The sequence below is a fragment of the Parasteatoda tepidariorum genome, chromosome 3, assembly GCF_043381705.1.
Source record: "Parasteatoda tepidariorum isolate YZ-2023 chromosome 3, CAS_Ptep_4.0, whole genome shotgun sequence".
Taxonomy (NCBI): domain Eukaryota; kingdom Metazoa; phylum Arthropoda; class Arachnida; order Araneae; family Theridiidae; genus Parasteatoda; species Parasteatoda tepidariorum.
In genome coordinates, this window is record NC_092206.1 from 8,741,175 (window position 1) to 8,765,419 (window position 24,245).

A 24,245-nucleotide genomic window follows, 5' to 3' on the forward strand; every position below is an offset into this window, starting at 1 on the left:
TTTGATTATAAAAAATTAATTTTATTACTATACAGTGAGATATTTTACATTATATACAGTAAAAAAAAAAAATTAGCAACAATTTGTTCAATAAAATGAAAACATTTTTTTATAAAATTCCATGAATAGGTGGGTGGGTGCACACTAAGTCCATAGCATGCTTCACTCTTGCTTCCTCTACATGCTTCTCACATAAGTTAACCAAAACATACATAAAGTCTAAAGCATAGGCATTCTGAAATAAGAGAAACAACATTATTTCTAAAGCTTTTATAATGAAATTTTTACAATCAAGGTTTGTATTTCACTTGATTCTTGCTAAAAAAAAAATAAAAAAAAATCATTGATTTATGTGGGGAAAAATTTTTTCTTTCCTATGATTTATAAATCTCCTATGGGGGTGTTTTTTAAAAAAAAAAAATCTGATTTTATTGTTATTGAAAGCTTTATTTTGAGAACTAATAAGAGAGGAATATATGTAAATTATTATAAATAAAAAGAAACTAAATACAGAAAAGTGTGTGAAACAATCACACATCTTTAGTTTTATGTTTAGTTAAATACAAGTACTCTTAAAACTAATTAAATATGTAGTTCGCAAATATAACTAGTGAAAAAAGACTTATTTTACCAAGAATGATTTAGAATATTTTATTCTTTTTTCATGTTTTCCGATCGCGTTTGATTTTTTTTCTTCTTCATTTGATGTCTAACAGATAAACTGGGTCCTTGTGTTACAAAATTTATGAGGGTGTTGATCTTGTACAAAAGTAACAATAATTTTATTTATTCAGTAAATAGTTTGTAATAATTATAAGATAATTTTAAAAATTTTAATAGGAAATATTATGTAGAGTTTTTAAATAATATTAGGCACTATCAGTATATTTTCACAAAGCATATTTTCGTATATCACATCAGTATATTTTCACATAAAGGTAAAAAAGTTTATAAAAAAATTAATTTAAATAAATAAAAAAAATTGTTCTTGCCAACCCTGCTAACAAAGATATACAGCAGAATTCAACTAATCTGAATTCCAAAACTCAGAATAACTTTAATACGTAAAATATGGAAGAATCAATATTTAACAAGGTGCATAACCAAATCTTTGAATAAAAAATAAGCACCTTTTAAGTACTATTATACATTAACAAAATACAAAATAATCTTCAAAGACTTTACATGATCATGATAAAATAACAAGTTTCTGATGAAGAACTCGTTTCTTGATTATATTAGCCATTATAAAATGATCAAGAGATTTTTTGTTCAATATCAGAAGGTGAAAAATGAAAACTAAAATTTAGAATATCTGGCAAAATGCAGTAGAATTGCACATGACAGTGCAATATTCTCACCGAACCCAGCTTAGCACCATCAAACATGTAAAATGGTTGGTGCTTTCATATGCTAACGACCCACGGTACACCAAAATAGATTGTAGTTGAATTGTGAAAATGTTGAATAGAAAAATGTGAAAACCACGCTTTTACATAATCAATTTAGCTTTAGTCAGTTTTACAAATCGACATTCTCTTTTCTAAAATGAGATTTTCGAAAAAGGAAAATTAAGCACATTTTAAAAACACTCATGAAAAAAAACATTTTTAAGGGCTTTTAAAAAACGGGGAAAAAAGCACCGTTAAGCACTTTTTAAAAACGCTATGCACCATGTTTAACACAACCAAATAAATGAGTGAATGGGAAAATGTTTACCTTTGACAGTTGAAAGCATTCCTCATTGAAATATTTTCGAACATCATCATAACATTTGAAGTTAGTCAGCTTATAATGCTTGTCCATTGTGTCAGCTTCTTCATTTCTGTTATGGAATACTTCGGTCAAAATATCAGTTACCTTCTGTGATAAATATATCCTATTCTGAAACAAGACAAGGTTTTAAAATTTTAATATCTGAAATTAAAAATAAATAATAAAAAAAGCAAAAACAAAACAAAAATATTTAATTTCACATTATTAGTGAATAGCCTCTTTTAAACTGTAACTTGGTTCAGTATTTCTCTAATGAAACGATTAAAAATGTTTTAAATAATTTTGAAATCTAAATACAATGAGCATTGAAGCTAAACATTTTTGTCAGAAGTATGAGATTATTAAATTTTTATTTTCAACTGTTTTTATTAAAATTGTTTTTAAATCAATACATTCGTTTTTTTTTTCAATTGTTTTAATAGTGAATTAAGAAATGAATTGAACTTATTTTGGAATGGTAAATCTGAATAAAATATGATTTTTTTACTGCATTTACCAAACAATAATCAGTGAAAAACAATTTACTAAACAATAAACAGTGAAAAGCCCTTCACTTCATACTTTTTTTAAGATCTTGCCATGAGATACTATTGAGTTCCTTCAGAAAATAACTTAAGAGCACAAAAATTTTAAAATAATAACACAATAGTAAAAGTAATAAAATAATAAATGACAGTAAAAAGTTGAAACATTTTTATGCAATTAGTGGATGGTGCCTCAGGTAAAAAATCCTACGATTAAAATATCTCAATTTATTCTTATCTTTATTAAATTAAACAAATAAAAAGGATTTGAAAAGTTTGAGATGATGATTGTTGAGTGCTCTGGACCCACGTGAAAATATACAATTAGTGAATGATCCCCAATCCAAGTTTAAGGATCATGGTACATATCTATAAATAGAACATCACGAGAATTTCATTAGCTTGTGAGTAATTAAAAAAATGGTACTTCCCTAGCGATAAAATTAAATTGAAGGAAAAATAAAATTTTCTTTTGCTATTAGAAAGAAATTTGGAAATGTTTAGTCGGTTATCATGATCAGCTAGAATGTGGGAGATTTTTTGGTTCGATTTCAGAGGGTGGAAAATTAAGCCAGAAATCATGCATCTCTTACGAAATGCTGCGAAATTGAACATGTGAATACTAGATTCTTTCCCATAGAATCCGTTTAATTGTAATCACATGTGTAAAATGACTTTTATACGCAACGGACTAATGGTACACCAAAATGTATTCACGCTGAATGAATTGTAAAAACGTTGTATGGAATAATGTGAATACCATGCTTTTTGCGTAACTCGTGTCCAATGTCGACATGGTAAAGGAAAAAAATCTTATTTTGGAAAAATCCCAATAAAAAAACACCTTCAAGGGCTTTTAAAAAATTCAAATCGAAAATAAGCACCTTTAAAAAATGCTACACATCCTGATAATTCAAAAGTAATGTTATCCATGCTTTTCGTTATAATTGGGGGAAGAAATAAAAACTTTTTTTCTTCTTATTTAGTTTGTGAAAATTATTATCATTTTACTCATGTGCACTTTTGTTTGTTTGATAGGCAGAATTTTGATTAAAAAGTATAGAGCAGCTTTCAGGAGAACTCCAGACACTTGTTGTGGTAAGTACAATGATTATGAGGAAAAGTTACTTTAGTGACATAGGTCGGCATGCAGATAGCCCCAAACTTTCAGTCTGGAGGAGTTTTCCTCAAAGCCACACTATAATTATAGTAGTATTGGTTGTCAGTCAAGCTTACTGTTTTACCCACATATAAAAAAATTTCACATTAAAAGTTATAGATATAAATATATATACAAAAAAAAGCATGTCCAAATCAGTATGTAAATCCTAAAACAATGTACTATATGTTTAAAAAAATGGTTATTACACACTTACTCTAAGCATCTTGTTAAGTTTCTTTAAATATTCAGCTTTTTGGTCATCAGAGTTAGATTTCAAGTACTTTCTTTTCAATATTTCAACGGGTACATCTCGACTTCGGACAAGATCTAAATTCTACAAAAAGAAAAATTGCTCTCAACTTGTTCTATAAATAAACATTACAAAAAGTAAAATATTTGGTTTCTTTATATTCTCAAGACACATTTTACATAATACTTAGTAGTGACCATAAGAAATTCTAACATAAATTGGATTACTAGTTGGAAATGAAACTTTAAAGTAAAATTGGAAAAAATCATGATTTCTTAAAGAAAAGGAAAAAAAAGAAAAAAAGATTTTTTTTATACTTAAAATTGATTTTCTTTATATAAATTAGATTTTTTCAATGTTTATCAACCAAGGCTTAGATAAAATATCTTAATGTTTAATATTTTTTAAATACAATATAACTAAAATATTTAATATTTCTTACAAAAATGATTCAAATTACATACTATAATTAAAAACTTATAAAAAAAAAAGTTACGAAGGTGGATCAAATATAAATCACTGTCTTATACAGCATCAGAAATTTTTTATTCTTGCTGTCATGGCAACAATACAAATTTATCCACAGTGTTTAGTTCTTTTTTTTTTTTTTTTTTTTTTTTTTTTTTTTTTTTTTTTTTTTTTTTTTTTTTTTTNACTTGAAACTGGAGTGAACTTAGCATTTTTTTTAATGCAGTTGCATAATGCATAATATTTAAAAATTTTAACAACAGAAAATGTCAAACCTATTGAAATTTTACACAAATTACAGGCACAGTTTGGTAATTGTGCACTGTTAAAGTATGCAAATGACACAAGTTATTTAAACTTAGTTGTGAAGAAGTTGATAACTTGTCTCACGCTCTTCGACCAGAAACTAGACTTACAACACATAAATGTTTTGACCGAATTAGTGACCTTATTCATAATAACTCATGAAGCAAAGTTCGAGAAATTAGCACTATATAGAGATTAGTTATGGAAGTGTGCAAAGTATAGGTCATGACGATTTAAAAGAATGAAGTTTTCTGGGAATGTTCGAGAGTTTTCTGGGAATCACGAGGTGTTACGTGTGATTACTTCAATAGCAGTGAACAATTAAAGCAAATTATTATTGTGACATTTTAGAGAAAGTCAAAGTAGCTTATTATCATGCAAGGCATGCCAATATGCAAAGTGTTCTTGCAACAGGGCAATGCGACAATATATAAAGCCGCAGTAACGTAAAAAAAGTTACAGGCATCACACTGGGAAACAGTGAAACATCCTCAACATAGCTGGACTTGCACCTTCGGATAAAGATTTGTTTGCACCCCTTAAGGAAGCCTTGGAGGGAAAGAGATTTTTATTTAATGAAGAGGTAGAAAATTTTGTGTGCAATTCGTTCACTCCTCCTTCTTGTGCAGCCAAGATTAAAAAAACTTACAAAACATTGAAAAAGTGTGCAAAAGTTAACAGAAATTATGTAGAAAAATAACAATTTTGTATTTTTTGAAAGTAATATCTCAATATTTAGTCATAATAAAAGTCTTATTTATGTTTAATTCATGCTCATATAAGTTTGTAATTAAGCATGTCCGAGAAAAAAAAAATTAATACCTTTACCTTTATTCAATCTCAACAACCCTCATGAATTTGTAAAACCAAATTGTGAATTTCATTTTGAAAATAAATTCGTTTGTGAAACTGAACTTGGAAAGTAAGTTCGATTTCAAATGAAGGATAATTTAATTTAAATCACGAAACATAAAAAATAAACTTCTAAATTACACTCCACCCATGGGTGCAAGTTGGGAAAAAGGCCAAGACTGAAAATATTTTGACTGAAATACCTAACATACACAATACCCCCTCGACATATGCAAACTATCTAAGAAATCTTTACCATAATACATCATCAAGTTTAAATACTGTACAAAAAATATTTATTCATGTGTCTTTTGATAAAATAACAACAGGTCATAAGAAAGTAGACCAATAACGTAGACCTAAAAAATAATTTTAAGGACAGAAAAAAAAAAATCCGATTTCCGTCTTCGAGACAGTCTTGTTTCCGTCTTACTTCCGTTCGCGGACATTTTCGAAAGACGGAAATCCGTCCTGGGGACGGAAGACTTGCACCCATGACTCCACCGAACAAGACGGTCTTTGTTATCCATATATATGTTAAAAAAATTGTATGTTTATAAATTGTAAAGCTACTTGTGTTTAACATAATAAACATTAAACTAAATGGATTTAATTGAAATATGTATATTAAACAGACAATTATTTTGCATGCAAATAATTAAGAAATTATAATTTAAATGCTTCATTGCATTTTTATCTTCATTTGTTTTTCCGTATGTTGTATTCTATTAAAACATTTAATAACAATTTTGGCATTATTTTACTGTATAAAAACTTCAATATCAATGAAATATAGAATGGATATTTTCGACTATAACTCATGATTTTTTTTAATCAAATAATAAATTTAAATCAAAAGATTTAATTTTAGAAAAAGTTGATTTAAATTATGAATGATTTAAATCAAAACTAGTCTTTCATTAAGAAAGACTAATTTTCTCCACAGAAAAATTTTTAAAAAATTATTTGACTCACACACTTGTTTAAAAATCACACTTGTTTTTGATTTGAATAGAACTTTATTAGAGCAATAACACGAAAGATATTATTTAATTGCATCTCCTTCAAAAAATTAACTGCAAAACTAAAATAAGGATTCAGCAATGTATTTATTAATTAAAAAATTTTAAGCATATTTTGCCAAAGTATTATGGCAAAACTAATAAATGTAATTAAAAAAACACTTAAAAAAAAGCTAGTATTATAACAATATAATTGATCCTGAAAAAAAAATTAATAAAATTATCTTTCTTTAAAAGCAGAAATTTTTTTTTTTGGNGGGGGGGAGCTGAATAAAAAATAATAGATAAATAAAATAAGAATCGATAGTAATTTTATTTTTACCTCAGGTCTGGGTAGTGTGATGGGTTTAGAGGATTTTCTACCTTGGAACTCACTCACTGTCATTTTAGCAATACTCTGAAATAAAAGAGACACAACAACAAATTATATACAAAGTTTATAAATAATAGGGAGCAGCATAATCAAAATACATGGTTCATACTTAAAAAGAAGACACTTTTTCCACTGACTATTCCAGGTAGAATTACATAAGATTCTCAATTACAATTTAAATAAAAAATCTGACAAAATTTATATTTTATAAAAATGGAAATTAGAATTATAAATAAAATCGCAACACTGGGAAAGCATTTATAAATCATTTTTACTTATAAAAAAATGCCAACTCTGATTAGAAACAATAAATTGTCAGAGTGATAAAAGTGACACAAAAGACTAGGAAAATATATTATTTAATATTTTTTAAAGCAATTTTTTTATGAATACGAAATTGCTGCAATAAAAGTAGTAAAAACATTAATAATCTGTATATAATTGAAGTTAAACAAAATAAACAATTAAAACCTGATACATTAGCATGGATTAAAATATTAATTATGGGAAAGATAAGCACCAAAGAGATTGCAAAACTAAACTGAGCGCTACTTATTTAAAAAGAACGCAATTAAACAAAAAAAAAAATTTAACACAAAATATGAAACTATCCTAAAAAGAAACTAATAAATATATAAACAATCTACATCTTATTAAAGACAATTCATATTTATCAAGCTAAATCAAATNATTAAACAAAAAAAAATTTAACACAAAATATTAAACTATCCTAAAAAGAAACTAATAAATATATAAACAATCAACATCTTATTAAAGACAATTCATATTTATTAAGTTAAATCAAATAAAATACATAACTAAAATTTAATGCTTTTAATCAGCAGAGAAGCAAAAAATGAATAAACAAAAAAATTTAATATTTAAGTCTTAGCTATAAAATAAATAAATAAATTATCATAAATTAAAAACTGCTAGAAAACAAAAAAATTAAAGGGAGAACTTATTAATCAACAAAATAAAAAATCAACTTTTCAACATCATTCAAAAAAACAATTTAAAAAAAACTTAATTAATAAAAATATACAATAATCAGTATTTAATTGACATTAAATCATATTTAATCAACTGACAAACATTTTTAAAAACACAAGAAAAAAAACTATAAAAATGCAATATGTTAAGATTTTCCATTTTTAAAAAAAAAAAAAATAAAAAAAAAAAGAATCACAATTAAGATGGACAAGTAGATAAAAAAATAAAAATTTTTATGGTAAAACTGCAAAATTAATTTAAAAAAAAGAAAATAAAACTTATTGTAAATACCAAACCAACGTAAAAAGAAACTAAGAAATATGTAATTTTATTGAAGTTAACTTAAGATTATAATAAACTTAAGATTATAATAAAGATGATAATAAACTTAAGATTATAATAAAGATGATTATAAACTTAAGATTATAATAAAGATGATAATAAACTTAAGATTAATTAAAATCACCAAATTAACTAATATAAAACAAAATTAATGATTAAAAAATGCATTAAATATCATAGCTGACAATAAGTAAAAAAAGAAAACGAAGAAATGCAAGAAAAATTCATTAATCAATTTAAATAAAAATAGTACTTTAAAATTACAAAACGGAAACGATCATAAAAGAAAAATGAACATAAATATTAAAACCCAGGATACTATGAAATCAACTGAATTATAAAAAAAAATTTAACTTCAAATTCATGATTATTTATAACTAATTTATTGAGCACGAAACTTACTCATACGTGTGATTTCTGGAAGAAGAAATTATCTGAATGTATTTCCTCAATGCCATTTTTGTTTAATATTTAGTTTTTTTTCAACTTTTTGTACAAAGAAGATAAATAAAAGAATGTAATTTTCAGTCAAACATAACAGAATATATATAATTAAAAAAATACATATTTCTTCTTTTTTGCAATTTGCAAATCATGATTGAAAATATTAATGCTTAATTATGTCATAAGTTAAAAAAGAAACAAGAATAAATTAGAGATTTTTCACTGTATATGTCACTAAAAGAGCCTTATAATATACTCATAACTCAATTAACACCTTATAAATCACTAAAAAAAACTTACAAGATTTTTGAGCATATTTAGAAAACTAAAAATTACAATATTACCATGTCTCCATATTCTTGAACATGGCTTTCAGTTGTTTCCTTCTTAACAATTCGAAATTGCTGATAAAGTGTTTCATTGGTCAATACTTCCTAAAAGGAAAAAAAAAAATATTGTAAAAAAAACTCATCTCTAATAGTGATCAAGACAAGCTGAAGGTTTCAAGATGAGTATCACAAAATACAAAAGAGGTCATCCCATCAGCTCATCTTGATATACTGGAATCTTGTTTTGTTTCTATAAATGCTAATTCCTTTGTTAACAGCATAAATTCCTCACCACATCTCCATAGCGTGCTAAAAGTATTTTACCCTGATTTACCCCTCTCGGCAACTGTGGTTTTTCTTGTTCTATTTTTTTCTCTATTATAAAATTAGCATGCGTTTAAAACCATAATAAAAAAATAAATAAATACTTAAGTGTCAAAAATCGTGTTCATAAGACATTCACATATTTTTGCTTTCACTTTAATCTTAACATAAGTTTTTAGTATGCTTACATGATTTATGCTTACATGATTTACATGATTCATATCCTCTCTAGAAAATGTCACTTACATGGTTCTTCCACTAAATTTTTTATTTAATAGAGCTGGTAATTTCAGTTTTTTTATATTTATAATGTGTTGCCCTTTCTGGTGATTCACGTTATGGAATTAAGCCAAACTCATTTCTTGTCCTTGGAATAAATATTCACTGTATTTAGCATTACGACTGCATTTAGCATTACTACTGTATTCAGCATTACTACTGCTATTGCATAGATGCTATTGCTCGTGGTCCATGAACAAAACACAGTCTTCAATTCTAAATTACTTTATTTTATATAAAACTAACTGATTAATCTGGAATAAAGTAGCAGGCGAATAATAAACAAATTATTGTTTTTGTAGAGATATTTATTCTATTTCAAATTTTTACTCACTTTTAATATTAAAAAATGCAGTAAAATATTTATAAGTTCTTATTTAGGAGTTTGAATCTGGTGAGAATTTAAAATAGCCCATTTATTCGAGGTATTGTTTATTTATCAGTTTATAATATATATAGACATAAAATTGATTCCAAATTTTCTTTATTTACTTATTTTGTTAATTATTTGCTATTACATATTATTAGGCGTGAGATGAATAATGCATGGCAAGTTGTGAAGTCAAACAATAAATTGATCTATAAACGATAAATTGAAATAAAACTAAATTTGCTAGTCAAATTTGTTTAAGACTAGAAAATCCTTAGTGAAAAAAAATTTCAATTTTATCAATTTTGTAGAAAGTTTATAAAATAAAAGATGATTAAGAGAAGAAGAGGAAGACAGAATCGTAAAATGTGGCATAACAAATTATTTAATTTGATTAACTTAATGACACTTTATACTTAATTCCTTTAATGCTATGCACTTTTGCTTGGATAAGTTTTACAATGCAGTTTTAAAAAACCATTGAATGATATTATTTATTAAAATATAATTTTCTTTCAATAAGAAAATTATATAGTATTTAAGTTTTTTTATTATTTATTAAAGTGAACTTGACAACCAATTAAAATTTCAAACCGAGTATCGAATTAAAGCTATTATAATTTAAGTTTTTTTAAATATTTATGCCTCAAAAAATAAGGCACAAATGATTTATAAGCGGATGCAATAGTATCTTTTTCGAATCTTCTTTTTTTCCTTTGTAATCCATTTTCTCAACAATTACAATTAAAAAAATTTTAAGGTATAGCAGTTGTGGATAAAAATATTGAATTGTTTTTTAATTAATCAATCAGAGAAAAAAAATCATAAAGTGGTTTCATCAATATAGACATGTTTAATATAACAGAATTGTTTTTGCTTTAATAAAATGCAAAATAAAAATAATGCTAAATAAAAATTCTGCCATCTATCCAGCAAATTGTACGTAAAAAGTTTTCACAAAACACTTTTAAGCAAAGATTTCTGCTTTTAAAGGTTTTTTTTTCTTTCTTTGAAAACAGTGTGAAATGGTGAAGTTTTTAGTACCTTATCAGAATCTTCCATCCAGTTGACACTGTAGGAATCTCCCAAGTAAGTTTCTCTTTTTTCATCAAAATAACAAGCATAAGAAGATTCTTCACCGTTTGCTGCAGTTGTAGCATAAACTAGAAAAAAATATTATACTAAATTAATAAACAAACCTATAAGAATATGAATGCTAAAAAATCAAGGAGAATCCGAATTCAAAATTGAAACTGAGAAAAATGTTGATATGTCGAGGACTCAGACACAATGCTTATTTTTTATACTTATACATTTTCTGACACTCATTAACTAAACCAAACGTATTTCTGTATGATGAAAATAACGGGTTGTTTGAATGCTATGCAAGTATTTACAGGAAGAAGTGGAAAAGCAATTGATAAATTAGGTTACTACGGCTTAAGTTATACACTAAAATTGCATTGTTTGCATTTGTTCTTTTGAAAGAAAAAAATTACACATAGAATATATACATGTAACAAACATAGAACATATACATATACAACACATAGAACATATACATATACAACACATAGAACATATACATATAACCAAATACTTTATTTAATTTCAATTAAATAAAGTATAATTTATTTCAATTTAATATTATATGAAAATAAAAGACGATATTAAAGAAAAAATTGTAATTTACCATTGATGTTGTCTGGCAGGATATTTTCAAACATTGATCCAGATTCACAAGCTTCAATATAAAAAACCAACTGAAATAGAAATGGATTGTTTTTAGTTAATTGAAGAGATTATAGAGTTATATAAGTATTTTATGCACAAGAATCATGCATAAAGAATAATAATACATTAATTAGACATAATATTTTACTAGAAACAGTAACTTTTAAGTTCTAAAATATTATATTTTCATAAATCACATAAGAAAAACGAAAGTATTTTTTCATACAAATTAATTCCACCAATAAATAAAAAATTTTGGCTACTTATACTGGTCACTTGCTTATTTTTATCACAGACTTTTTCATAGCATTTAAAAAAATCTTTGTCATTAAACATAAAAATGCTTAATTTCTGTAATCATTTAATAATTTACAGCCACTTAAGAGGATATAAAGTAAATGCTTAATTTCTGTAATCATTTAATAATTTAGTGCCACTTAAGAGGATATAAAATGAAGCATCATATTTTAAATTACTTTATTTATATTCTTGTTCTAAGATTTTACTTTTTGTTATCACTTCTAAAAATCATTTTCTTTAAAAACATTAATTTAATCTCCATTAAAAAATATACTAATATCGATCAGTAGCAAGTATCTTAAATCGAGTGGAGTAGAAGATCTATGCAACACAATTCTATAAACTACAATCCTATAAACAGGGTGGCCACTCAAATCAGATTTCAAATTTCCCTGATTTCCCAGGTTTTCCAGATAAAAATCTTAAAATTTCCAGGTTTTTGTTTCTTTTATCTTATAAAGTGTAGGATGTGTGCAAGAAAAGTGTCTATATTATAAAATATTTTATTCAAAATGTTATTTTTGTTAACATATCATCTTGAAAAAATAATTTATTTTGACAATTTGGCAAGATTTTTTATTTATTTTTCAAATGTTTTGGTACAAAATTTTGAATCAAAAATCATATATTGACCAACAAAAGAGTAAAATTAAATGTTAATATATAATTGGTTCTTTAAAAAAAAAAAACATTTTTTAAAAATATGTTATAAAAGGTTAAAATGAAATAGAAAAAATTAGCATTAATGTAACAATTCTAACGATTTATCGACAAACATTGCTCTTAGCAATTGTAAAAAATTGTGTGATTGGTCGGTTTGCTGAGAAAAAGTAATTCACAGATTTCTTTGAATGGGAGTAGAAAAGCTTTCAGAAAAAAAAATGCAATATAAAATCTATTATTATTAAATTATAACCAACTAATTTTTGGAGAATTTTATAAAGTTAAAAATACAAAAATATTTTGTCAAAATAGAAAGAAAAAAAATTACCACCAAAGCATCGGAACAAACTTGAGCCATAAATGGATTCAGCACAAGGACAGAATTTAAAAACAGAAGCTAATACCCTTATCCCTTTTTCCACCTCCACCAGAATCTTTCCTAAATTGCACAGTTCCACAGCGGTCAAAGGTTTCTGCATTCGCTTAGCAACCGTGGGAGAATTTTATGTGTCATTCTAGGTTAACAGAGCTGTAATGGAGCAAATTTTGATGCAAGCAAAATATCGCTAAGTTGATGATATTCCAACTGTTTGGCGATACATTTCCGTTTAAAAAAAGTGGGTATAATGGATAAAATAATTTAAATTAAGAAAATTAGAAAAAAATTTAAATTAGTGAAATTAAAAAAAATTTCAAAGAAAAAATTTCCAGCTTTTCTCTGAAATTCCCTGATTTTTCCAGGTTCTTATCCAAATTTCCCTGATATTTCCAGGTTTTTTCCAGTATAAAAAAAATTCCCTGATAATTCCAGGTTTTCAAGGTTTTCCAGGTGGGTGGCCACCCTGATAAAGAATAATACTTCATAAACAACATTGAATTGGTGAGCAAAAACACTGAAAATTGCATTGAAGAAATTTTTTAAACGGAGCATGAATTAATGAATGTTCACAGGTTGCAAGGCTTACATTATAAAGGCTTACATACCATAATTTAAACTGATTTGAATCATCTGTGACAAATTGTTGATACCCTGTTTTAAATTGATGCACCATGGAGCTGGGATAGCCTGGTTGGTAGGGCACTGGGTTCATGTCCAAGAGTTTGTGGGTTCCATCCCTGCCGGCCATAGACTTCCCATGTAGTAAATGGTGACTGATGTACGTTAAATCTGTCGAGTTGCAAAGTCCTCCATGTTTGCATAACAAATCAATACCTCTGGGGGTACTGATTCATAAGTTTCCTTGTGTCCTGGATTAGTTTAAAATTACGAGGCTACGGAGTGGATCATTAGTAGTCGTAAACTCAAAAATCTGGTCGGCTGCTCAATGAATAAAAAAACGGATACACCATGGCTCAAATTCTAATGATGGCTGGTTGATACGAATTCCTCATCCGGTTTACACTGACTACAGTGCTGATGTAAAATATCTTCAGTGGCGGACGGATCATGGGTTAGAGTTCCCTTGCCATCAGGCTAACCATGGGAGGTTTTCGTGGTTTTCTTCTCCATGTAAAGCAAATGCAGTTTAGTTCTATCAAAAAGTCTTCCACAAAGGCAAATTTCTTGCAATACTTGATTCACTTGGCGTCTGGATTGGGTTCAAAATTACAAGGTTACGGCGTTGAACATTAGTAGTAGTAAACCCAAAAATTGGGTAAGCCATTCAATGACAGTTATAAAATAAAAAAAGGTACACACCATACTACATATTAATTTTAAAAAAAGTTTAAATAACAAATTATAATAAATATAGGATTCACATTAATTTACATAATATAATAATTAAGTGAGTGAAGGGTAAATCATATGGAATACATAACTTTCACCTACCTTAGCATACATTTTGTGCTTAAACATGTAATTGATTGTTTTATTGAGGTCAGAGGAAGTGAGTTCCTAGGGAGACAAAAATCAGTTTATATATACTGTAGAAAGTATTGCATCAAACTAGTAACTACATTAAATAATAAAATATTTAAAAAAACTTACTGAATCAGGGAAAGCAATCAAACCTGGAGCGCCGTGATCAGCGAAATAAACAAAAACATGGTCATTGGGTCCACTGAAATCAATAACACTGAATGAATACTGACTTTATAACACAAATATTTTAAATTGACAAATGGCATGTTTTGAAAACTAATAGATTTTTGTAAATAATGAAGCATATAATTTTTAATTACTTTGAAACTTTAATAAATAAATCTACAAAATAGTGAAAGAAGAATGAGTGGTACTTATGCCAATCATATCGCACGAAATAGAGGTAATTTAGAAAAATTAAATACATTTATTCAGATGCATTTAACAGTATAATCAAGCACCAATTTTAAACCTCATTCTTTTTTATAACTTAAACAGCTATTTTTTGAATATTTTAAATAAATCTTCTATTATCTCATATTCTCAATTCACTTGATTTGAGAAAAAAGAATGTGGATAGAATTGTACTTTTTCACTATAACTTAAAATCCTATTGAAATTATACACAAAATAGATTGTCATTTCATAAAAATAGGCATTAAAATAAAAATTCTAGATTCCTCACTATACTTATTTACTAGGATTTGTGAAATAAATAACTTTCATTATGCATACATTAGCAAATAGTATATTAGGAAAGATAAGTAATGGTAGCATAAAAAGACACAAAAAGTGCCTAATGTAAAAAATACTGCACAGTTATAAAATTAAAAGCTTACTACTAAAATGTCAAGGCATTTCTAACAAATGAAAAAAAATTCATTACAAGCTTACAATGATATTTATATTATTGAAATAATCTCCTCTTCTAGGGGAAAAAAAACATTTCCTACTTAATAAAAATATTTCTAAATATTTGTGAAGACACAGACTTATGTTAAAACATACCTTTTTAACACTTTTCCACTACCAGCTCCATTTAAAGCCTTCTTATCGCCTCTTAAAACAGCCATGAAATTTTCAGGAGTTACTGCCTATAATAATTATATACATTTTAATAGTGTTAATCAATTAGAGTCACAAATGTGAACATAACATGGAGCAGAATTCTCCTTTGGAATAAAAAAAGAGCAGGGTGCTTCCTCTAAGAAAAGGGCACTTAAGAATTTTGAAAGTGCACTCACTTACCATCGTTAAAATTTATCAAAATATATAATTTTATGTAATAACTCTATTAGATCTTCAATTTGTATATTACCCTCTTATACTATTTTATGTGTACATTTACCACTGCCTCAGTATCAACATAGCAAAAAAATTTGAAGCTTTTGAAAAATAATTAAAGGCAAGCTCTGTGTATAAATTATCTTCAAAAAAGTAAACTAAAAAAAAAAAAGAATTATAAATAAAAGATGTGAATATCTCTGGGCCCAAATATCATGCAAACTTCAACTACATAACTAGGTAACATAAGAAAAATCTAAATCAAAACTAAAATGAAGGAATGAAAGTAAAAAGTTAAAGTTAAATAATTCTCAATAACAACTAAATAGATCTGAAATGGACTTTAAAAGAGGTGGTCAAAATACAACTTTTTCACGAAAAAATAAAATTAAAAGGCAGTGTTCTTAGGAGATGGGGGTTTATTTTTACAAAAAGGGCAAGGAGGGCTCATTTATAGGGATCAAAGGACAGGCGAGATGGGCCAGCCTTCTAAAACCATAGGTCTGTCCAGGGCAAATTTACCACCATTTAGCGGTACCTTCACAAATTCAACTTCAGGAAAAAAGGTAGTTTCACAAAATGCTTTCCAAAAGAAAAGTTCTAAGATTCTTCTCCCTGTCTCTTAAAATTTTGTTTTGTGTTCCCAGTAAGAAACTATAAATCCCGGGTTAATTAAGCATATACGAATAGGTAGCATGTGCTTGGTCAGATAGTGTGGTGTGGCCAGTCACCTACGCCCTAATTACAGCAAAAAAATTTTTGAAAAATTAAACGGCGAGGCGCTAACTTGGTAAACTTTACAAGAAGTTGAAAATCAAACATTGTTCTAAATTTACTCTAACAGACCTTTATTTTTTTATGAAACATTTTTTTTTTCTGTGCAACTTTTTTCTCCGCGCAACTTTTTTCTATGACTCTGCGGAAAATGTTTTTATAATGAAAATAACTTTTAGTGAAAGTACTGTTAAATGCATGTTTTTTTTTAAAAAAAAAATTCAAGTTGAAATTTAACAATGGACAGTGATTTTTAAATTAAGATACAATTTTGAGTCCAAAATTTTACAATAGCAAAATTATTTTTCATGTATGGGGAACAATATATAAAAATTTACTAGTAGTGACAATTGTTGGAAATATCTTCTTACATTACAATATTTTCGTGTTGATTTTTTAATATAATTTTTTATTTTCACAAATTATGTCTAAATTTTTACAAAATAGGTACCTTTCATAAAAAGCTAGACAGACCTCTGAAAACTGCTTAGAGAGAACACTGCATGAAGTGCTGCAGTTATTTTTTTAGAAAAAATTTCACAAAATAGTGAGGGAGCTGCTTTATGCATTGCTGCATCAGTGCAATACTCCAATTGGAGCATAGAAAAAAAACTTCAGGGTTATTAAATTAGTTATTGTTGTCGTGGGTGTCCCCATATTTATAGCCTATTTTTTCTGCCCCATACTGATAGCTTATCATAACCTTACATTTGTCCCGCCAGTTCTTACTCACAGCTTTTTATATTTCAAACAGTTAAAGAAGCAGTGAGTAAAGAACTTATCTGGACCGAACATTGACCTTTCTTTAAGAAAAGACACAAAGCATGTGGAGTTCAAAAGTGCCGATCCTGCTTACTCGTCGCCAAGCTCGACACAGATTAATGCATATGATGATCAACTATGAAAGGAAAACGCAGTTACCGAGGAAAAAAGAAAGATTGAAAGAGGAAAATGGTAAAAATTAACAGGCCAAAAAACAGTGACCCGATGTCACACACGCTACACTAAAAACTACGAAAAAAAGTAATGACTACATTAGTTTCACTACTTGTAGTGCCCAACTTCTGACTATAAAGACATTGAAATAAAAATATCATACATATCTACATAAAAAGGTTTTTACAGAAATTCTAAATTATTTTAGTTATGATCTTTCAAAATATGCTAACAACCGTCAACAATAGCTTAACCGCTTCCCTGATTATCCCAAGTTAACTCGGTTTATATTGCAAATATTTATTATTCCGAGTAAACTCGGGCATAGCAGAATTCGTCAATACATTTTGTTCTATCACACTTTTATTCGGTCGGAAGCAAAACAAAAAATAATAATAATCTGCTGTGATTGGAAGTTTGTCAATACTTGTTTGGGAATTTTGCTATTTGTGGGACTGCAGACGCCTTTTGCACAATTGTATATACGATGGTTGATGAATGTACATAGAGAAAAGAGGAAGAAAATGGTGTTCATGAGCAAAAGTGAAAGTAATGCAAATGATTTTTCAAATCATGTGAACAAATGCAAAGACTAATATTTAACTTTTTTCATTTGCCCAAGATAATTTAGGATAGTTAGCTGATGTTAAATTAAATATTTTTTACACACACACAAAAAAAAAAAAAAAAAAAAAAAAAATTAAAATTTCAACTTAGAACTTGTGTATTAGGTTTTGTTTTAGTTTCCTGTATTTATTAAGGAAATAAAAAAACATGTTGATTTTTTTCCCAATAAAATTGTTAAGGGAAGCGGTTAAAACTAATGCTGACTCATGCGCGAGTTTCTCAAAGTATTACAAAATAAGCCTGATTTTTTTCATAACACAGTAGACAGTTGTCATTGTAGATTTAAATCGTATGATATGAAATGTACAGATCTTAAATATACTGCATTACAAATTAAAATAAAAGAAAAACTTATTAAAAAACTTCAGGGATCAACTTACATCTCCAGTATAATCATGAGGCACACCTTTATAAACATCGTGTCCATTGGGATGATTTATGACAATGCCAGGAGTGGGATTTCTGTAATTTAAGCATATAAATTAACATTATAATTTATTCATTTTAATATTATTATCTTTTTGACATGCACAATCGAACATTGAATATCTGAATTGTTTTCATCTAAATACTTCAATTGAATGGAGTGAAATAAAATAAATTATCACCTTCTATTTATTAAACTCATGAATTCATTATTTATTCATTTATTTTATGCATGTGAAGTCTTTTATTTTGTTTTTAAACATTATGGCATGCTATAAAACATTTTTGTGTGCGGGGCTCCTGCATGCCATTAAGACAGGCCTGAATACATGGTGAAAACCGACATTCCCTTATTGAAAATCTCATTTTCGAAAAGGGGAAATTAAGACTTTTTTAAAAACACTAAATGAAAAAAGCACCTTTAAGGGCTTTTAAAAAACAAAAATGGAAAATAAGCACCTTTAAGCACTTTTTAAAAATGCTATGCACCATGTTATTAGTTTTTAATTTAGTTAAGTAATTAGAATTTCATCTTAAAATAAATTTTCTGCAATGTTAATTTTTTTTTTCTTCTTATGCTTATTTTTATTACTTTCTTTAATCTGGCAGGATGTTTAGGTGGACGTCATTGCATTGTACAAATGTATTTGGATTTAACCTTGTTGATGTCAAGATTGGTATTTTTTTGTGTTGATTTGAGTAATTGATGTTGATGAGTATAAAAAGTTAAATTTTGAGAATTGCAAGTTTAGTTCTATGATGAAAGAAACTAATGGATAGAATCATGAATGGAATATTTGTTCAGAAGAGTTTTTATGTATTAATATTTTGGAAGGATTTTCTTATTTTGTTAAGCAATTTTATGCAGAGCAATAACAGATATCTTACCTAGAGGTAATAATTTGATTTATATCTACACTATTTTTCTTTCATTAATACTTGTAAATTAACTTATACTGACAATTTTTTAGGGTTAAATGCTACTACCCGGTATACTATTAACAAGAAGTATACTGGTAACAAAACTGTTGCCTAGGTTCTAAGATTCGGTATCAGTCTACGCAATTTTTCTGCAAAAATAAGTGCACACTGATGTGGAAATGTTACTTAGGAGCTAAGATTCAATGTAGATCTGAGCCAGTTAACACACATAAAATGTAGTTTTGAGTTTTAAAAAAAACCATGTAATATAGATAAAGTTATACATTTTAGGAATGCAATATTTGATTCCGTTTTGGGATATTGTAAACCCTGTGGCAGAATTTTTTCAGGCTCTCTGCGACTAACTTCCCTAGCACTAATATTTTGATTTAAGGTAATTTAATTTACAACAATTACTAATTTAAAGTAGCATAACCCTTGAGTTTACAGAACAAAGTATAGAATAAAAATTTATAAAAAAATTTTGTTGCAAAAGTAATATTTTTTAATTTTAATATTATAGGTGATATTCTCGCATTTTGTTGGCAGAAAATTGCACTAATTATTTTCTCTTTCAAATTTTGCAATTCATTACTCAAATTAAAATTTTTAAATAAATTAAACGATAATAGATCAGAATTTGTACCTAAATTAAAAATCGTAACATCTGTGCAGAAACTCCTAAAATAGCGATCACAAATCAGGCAAATAAGACTTAAAAAGGTTATAGATACTCAAATAAGTGTATGTAAAATATACTGTTCTTTAAAGGAAAAAAAAATGAAAGAAAAAACATCCTTTCTAGAGCGAACTACCTTTTAAACTTTTGCAATTACTGAATTTTTTATTTTATATTATTAATTTGAAATTCTAGCTGAAGATAGTCATTTTTTTCAAAATCTCAAATGAGAATAGAAAAATCATGATTATTTTTTCCCTCTCTGATGCGCAAGAAAGACATATTTAAAAAAAATTCTGCAGAAAAGAAAAGAAAAAAACCCATTCTGAAAAATTAATGCAGAAAGGAAAATCAAAATTTTTTCCTTCCCAAATTAAAAATCTTTCTACAAAAATTCTTTAACTTTCTGCGACAATGTCGCCGTGTCACTGTAATTCTGCCAATGGGGCCAAAATTGACTGAATATGGAAAAAAATCATTCAAAAAAAAAAAAAAATAGGTGCATAGTGGTAACAAATTAGATCATATAATTATAAGAAATATAAGAATCAATTTATAAAGAGATAAGATACTTATAAGCTTAACTCAAACAAAAGTACTTACTCAGAATTCTGTGCTAAATCATCATACATCAAAACAATTATTCTTTCATCAGGGATGCCGTGTGTGTGCAAAATCTGATATGAATGACAAACATCAGCCTAAAACATCAATAAAACATTTAGAGACATAATTTTTCATTCAATCAATAATTATTGGGAGAAAATTAAATTTTGATCAGATTTCAAAATCTGACATGAATGACAAACATCAGCCTAAAACATTAATAAAACATTTAGAGACATGATTTTTCATTCAATCGATAATTATTGGGGGAAATTATAAATATTGATCAGATTTCAAAATCTGATATGAATGACAAACATCAGCCTAAAACAATAATAAAACATTTAGAGACATGATTTTTTTTATTCAATCGATAATTATTGAGGGAAATAATAAATACTGATCAGATTTCAAAATCTGATATGAATGACAGACATCAGCCTAAAACATTAACAAAAAATTTAGAGACATGATTTTTCATTCAATCGATGATTATTGGGAGAAAATTATAAATATTGATTAGACTTCAAAAGGTGTTGAGAAATAGATTAAATACAGGATATCTGCTACATTTTAGATTTTCAAATTCATGACTTTTCATGACTAATTCCAAGAACTTTTCATGACTTAAAGAAGTTACTACTTTCTCCCAACAAAAACAGAACAATAAATTTAAAAAAGCATTATAATAACATTAACTGAAATGATAGATACTACCAAAACAGCTATACTCTGCATCTTCATATTGATAGAGTTTAAATTTTAAAAAAAAATGGAGTAAAGAGAGAGTTGAAGTAATAAAAATAGCTGAAAAAAATACAAAAGCAAACTTCTTTTTTTTTTGCAGAATTAGATTTTAAAGATACGTTTCTCGTTCATCAGAAGGGAAAGAAATACTCCTGGTTTTTCTGTTCTCATTTCGGAATAAAAAAATTTCGCCAATGACTGGCTTGCTTCAGATAGAATTTTAAATTGAGAAAATAAATATAATAAATAATAATAAAAATTCTGAAACCACAGAAGTTTAAAAGATAATTCGCTCTTGAAACGATATTTTTTCTTTCATTTTTGAAATAACACCATAATTTAAGATCATGATAAAAACATTTTATATTTTAATAAATTATGTGGGTGAGTGGGGATTTCGTTATTCAGATATTCATAACACCGTGAAATTCGGGGGGGGGGGGGTAGCAAATTCCATTTTAAAAATTAGATTTTTTTAAACAAATAGTTAAAATCATGACATATTTCGTTCAATACCGAAATTCATGATTTTCCAGGTGCGCAGATATCCTGTATTTATTAGGAAAAAATTAAATCTTTAATTATAAATATTAATCAGATTTCAAAAGGCGTTGAGAAATAGATTAAATAATAGTAATAATATATTAAATTATAGATATATCTCTATAATATCACTATTCAATAATTGTAACATATTTAACTGCACGAGAGTGGATAATTTTAATTTTACTTGAAATTAAAATTAACAAATATAAACTTTACTTGATGACGATAATTGTTCCATGTATTAGATCCGGCAATTAAAACAGCCCATAGTCTTCCATTTTTAGGTTTTTCAAGATACTCAGGAATCGAGCGGAATGACAATACAACGCTGACACTTAAAACAATTAGTAATGCAGAAAAAATACGCATTTCCATAGTACTTTCAACGGAAAAATAATATTCTTTTAGTGCAGAATAAAACGATAAATGATATGATTCAAAACATTTTTAAACTTTTATAGATAACTTTATCATAAAAGAAGCCTGTTTAAATATCATATAAGCTATCACAGCAGTATTTGTAAACAAAGAAGATCCTCGTGATGATGATAGTGCAAAGTGCAGTTAAACGGACAGAGATAATTTGATTATTTTTATGTTTTATCTGTAATGGTTGTCAGTAATTTCTCAGGAAGTAATGTCCAAAATATGCATTAAATAGAACAATGTATTCATGCTTTGAATAAAAATTATTTTTAGCTTATTAGTATTTTTTCACTGTAACTGTTAATAAATTATTAATTTCAGGAATTCTCGCCTAATTTCTCGCCTCAAGTGTCAAAATATAAAACAAAAGGGGTTTAAAAACGTATTAGTCTGAAATTTTAAGTGAAGTAGGGATTTTAATCTATTTTTGTTTAATTTATTTACTTGATAAAAGCTTATAATCTTGTATGGCTTATGTAATTAAGTACACAAGCTTGCATTGCTTGCGTATCAATAAATAAATCAACTTAAAAAGTAGTGAAACAAGATTATTAGGATGAAATTTATTTATTTTCTTTTATAATTTATGCTATTTTCTTTAAAATTTATTCAGTGTTTATGTTTAAAAATAGTTTAATATTTTCTTATCTCAGAGTTTTATACTTATAAAGTTTGCTTTTTTATCTGTAACATCTTAATTATTGTATTTTTTTTTTTTTAATTTTATCAATAACTAAAATGTTTATAAAAACACAAAATAGCTTTACAATATATTATGTAAAATCAAGAGCTTTTCTTTTAAGGTGCTACATACTTTCACTCCTTTACAATACTTATTTTTTTAAATAAAATTTATGCATTAATTATACATTTTACTAGCTTATTTTGTTTGTACACATTTAATTGTGAAATGAAAGAATGATGAATTGCAATATATTTTGTTTTAAAAAAATAATAAAAGATATAATTTACTTGATGACGATAATTGTCCCATGTATTAGATCCAGCAACTAGAACAGCCCACAGTTGTCCATTTTCGGGTTTTTCTAGGTGAAATGACAATGCCGTAGTTGCACATGAAATAATAAATAAAGTTGAAAGAATTTGAAACTTCATTTTACAATTTCTTTGTCATAAAAAAGTTTTCTTTCAATGAAGAGTAAACTAATGAATGTGATGCCAACAAGATGTTCTCAAAAATTTATAGAAAAATTTATCATACTGTTTAGATTTAATAGCTGTACAAATATTATGGTTGCATTGTTTAGCACATATTTAGATATCATTAATTGTAAAAAAAAGTTCTCACGTGATAGTGCAAAATTCTGTTCAGTACTGATTACATGGTTTTTTATCTTTTCTTATCCTTGTAAAAACGTGATCAATCAATATGCTGTTACTTACTTTACCTGCAATTGATAACACTACTTATTTCAAAACATGCATGCAATGAGTTGATAATTTAATTTTATCATGTTTGTTATTTTTTATGTTTTCTTTTTAGTTTTCTAAATATTTTAAATAAATTTATTTAACATTTGAACAAGTGTTTGTTTTAATATTATTAATAATTAAATCTGCAAAAAAAAAATTTTTTTGTCTTATTTAATTGATTCCATTTTTATATTAAAGGTTGTTAATTTTGAAAATAAAAGCTCGAAACATAGTCTCACCCACTATCACTTTCTTAATTAATTTTTGTTGGTTAATGTTTATAAATGTTTGTGCACATATTTTAATGTTATTTATGAGGTAGATTTCTAAAGTTTTGTAGAAAAAAAGAAAAGATAGATAAGATTGTACTTTTACCCCTTCTTTCCCAAATGAATATTTAATAAATTGTGAGTTTTTAATTGATATTCAATGTCAAAGTAATTGTAAGGGTTGATTCAATTATA

The 24,245-nt window shown here is 26.7% G+C and overlaps 2 protein-coding genes across 5 annotated transcripts in view; one reads left to right on the forward strand and one right to left on the reverse strand.

Moving 5' to 3' along the window:
* On the reverse strand, window positions 1-23,770 carry LOC107448500 (legumain). 2 transcript variants are annotated; one of them, XM_043052746.2, is made up of 13 exons: window positions 23,320-23,770; window positions 20,626-20,723; window positions 18,377-18,458; window positions 15,384-15,469; window positions 14,502-14,574; window positions 14,343-14,408; window positions 11,508-11,577; window positions 10,859-10,977; window positions 8,857-8,946; window positions 6,683-6,757; window positions 3,677-3,796; window positions 1,720-1,884; window positions 1-235 (listed from the first exon to the last, which is right to left on the reverse strand). In XM_043052746.2, exons 1-13 carry the CDS (start codon window positions 23,461-23,463, stop codon window positions 110-112), a joined length of 1,314 nt encoding a protein of 437 aa, XP_042908680.1. In that variant the 5' UTR covers window positions 23,464-23,770; the 3' UTR covers window positions 1-109. The 2 variants fall into 2 exon arrangements, with proteins under 2 accessions (XP_042908680.1, XP_042908679.1); XM_043052745.2 differs by lacking the exon at window positions 23,320-23,770 and adding an exon at window positions 22,138-22,464.
* The window catches only part of LOC107448506 (coiled-coil domain-containing protein 85), a 23,797-nt gene continuing 22,016 nt past the window's right edge, over window positions 22,465-24,245 (forward strand). Inside the window, exon 1 of one of the 3 annotated variants that reach the window (XM_071178310.1) lies at window positions 22,465-22,588. The gene's annotated coding sequence lies outside the window, so the exon portion shown is untranslated. Of the gene's footprint in view, window positions 23,151-24,245 lie in introns of all 3 variants that reach the window. The other 2 variants (XM_016063732.3, XM_016063736.3) reach the window with 2 other exon arrangements.

Coding starts and splice junctions, on each gene's coding strand:
- LOC107448500 (XM_043052745.2), bottom strand. CDS start 22,296: ATGGAAATGCGTATTTTTTCTGCATTACTAATTGTTTTAAGTGTCAGC. Junction 20,724..22,137: donor GGAACAATTATCGTCATCAA/GTAAAGTTTATA, acceptor TTGATGTTTTAG/GCTGATGTTTGTCATTCATA. Junction 8,947..10,858: donor GGATGGAAGATTCTGATAAG/GTACTAAAAACT, acceptor TTTTCCTTTTAG/GAAGTATTGACCAATGAAAC.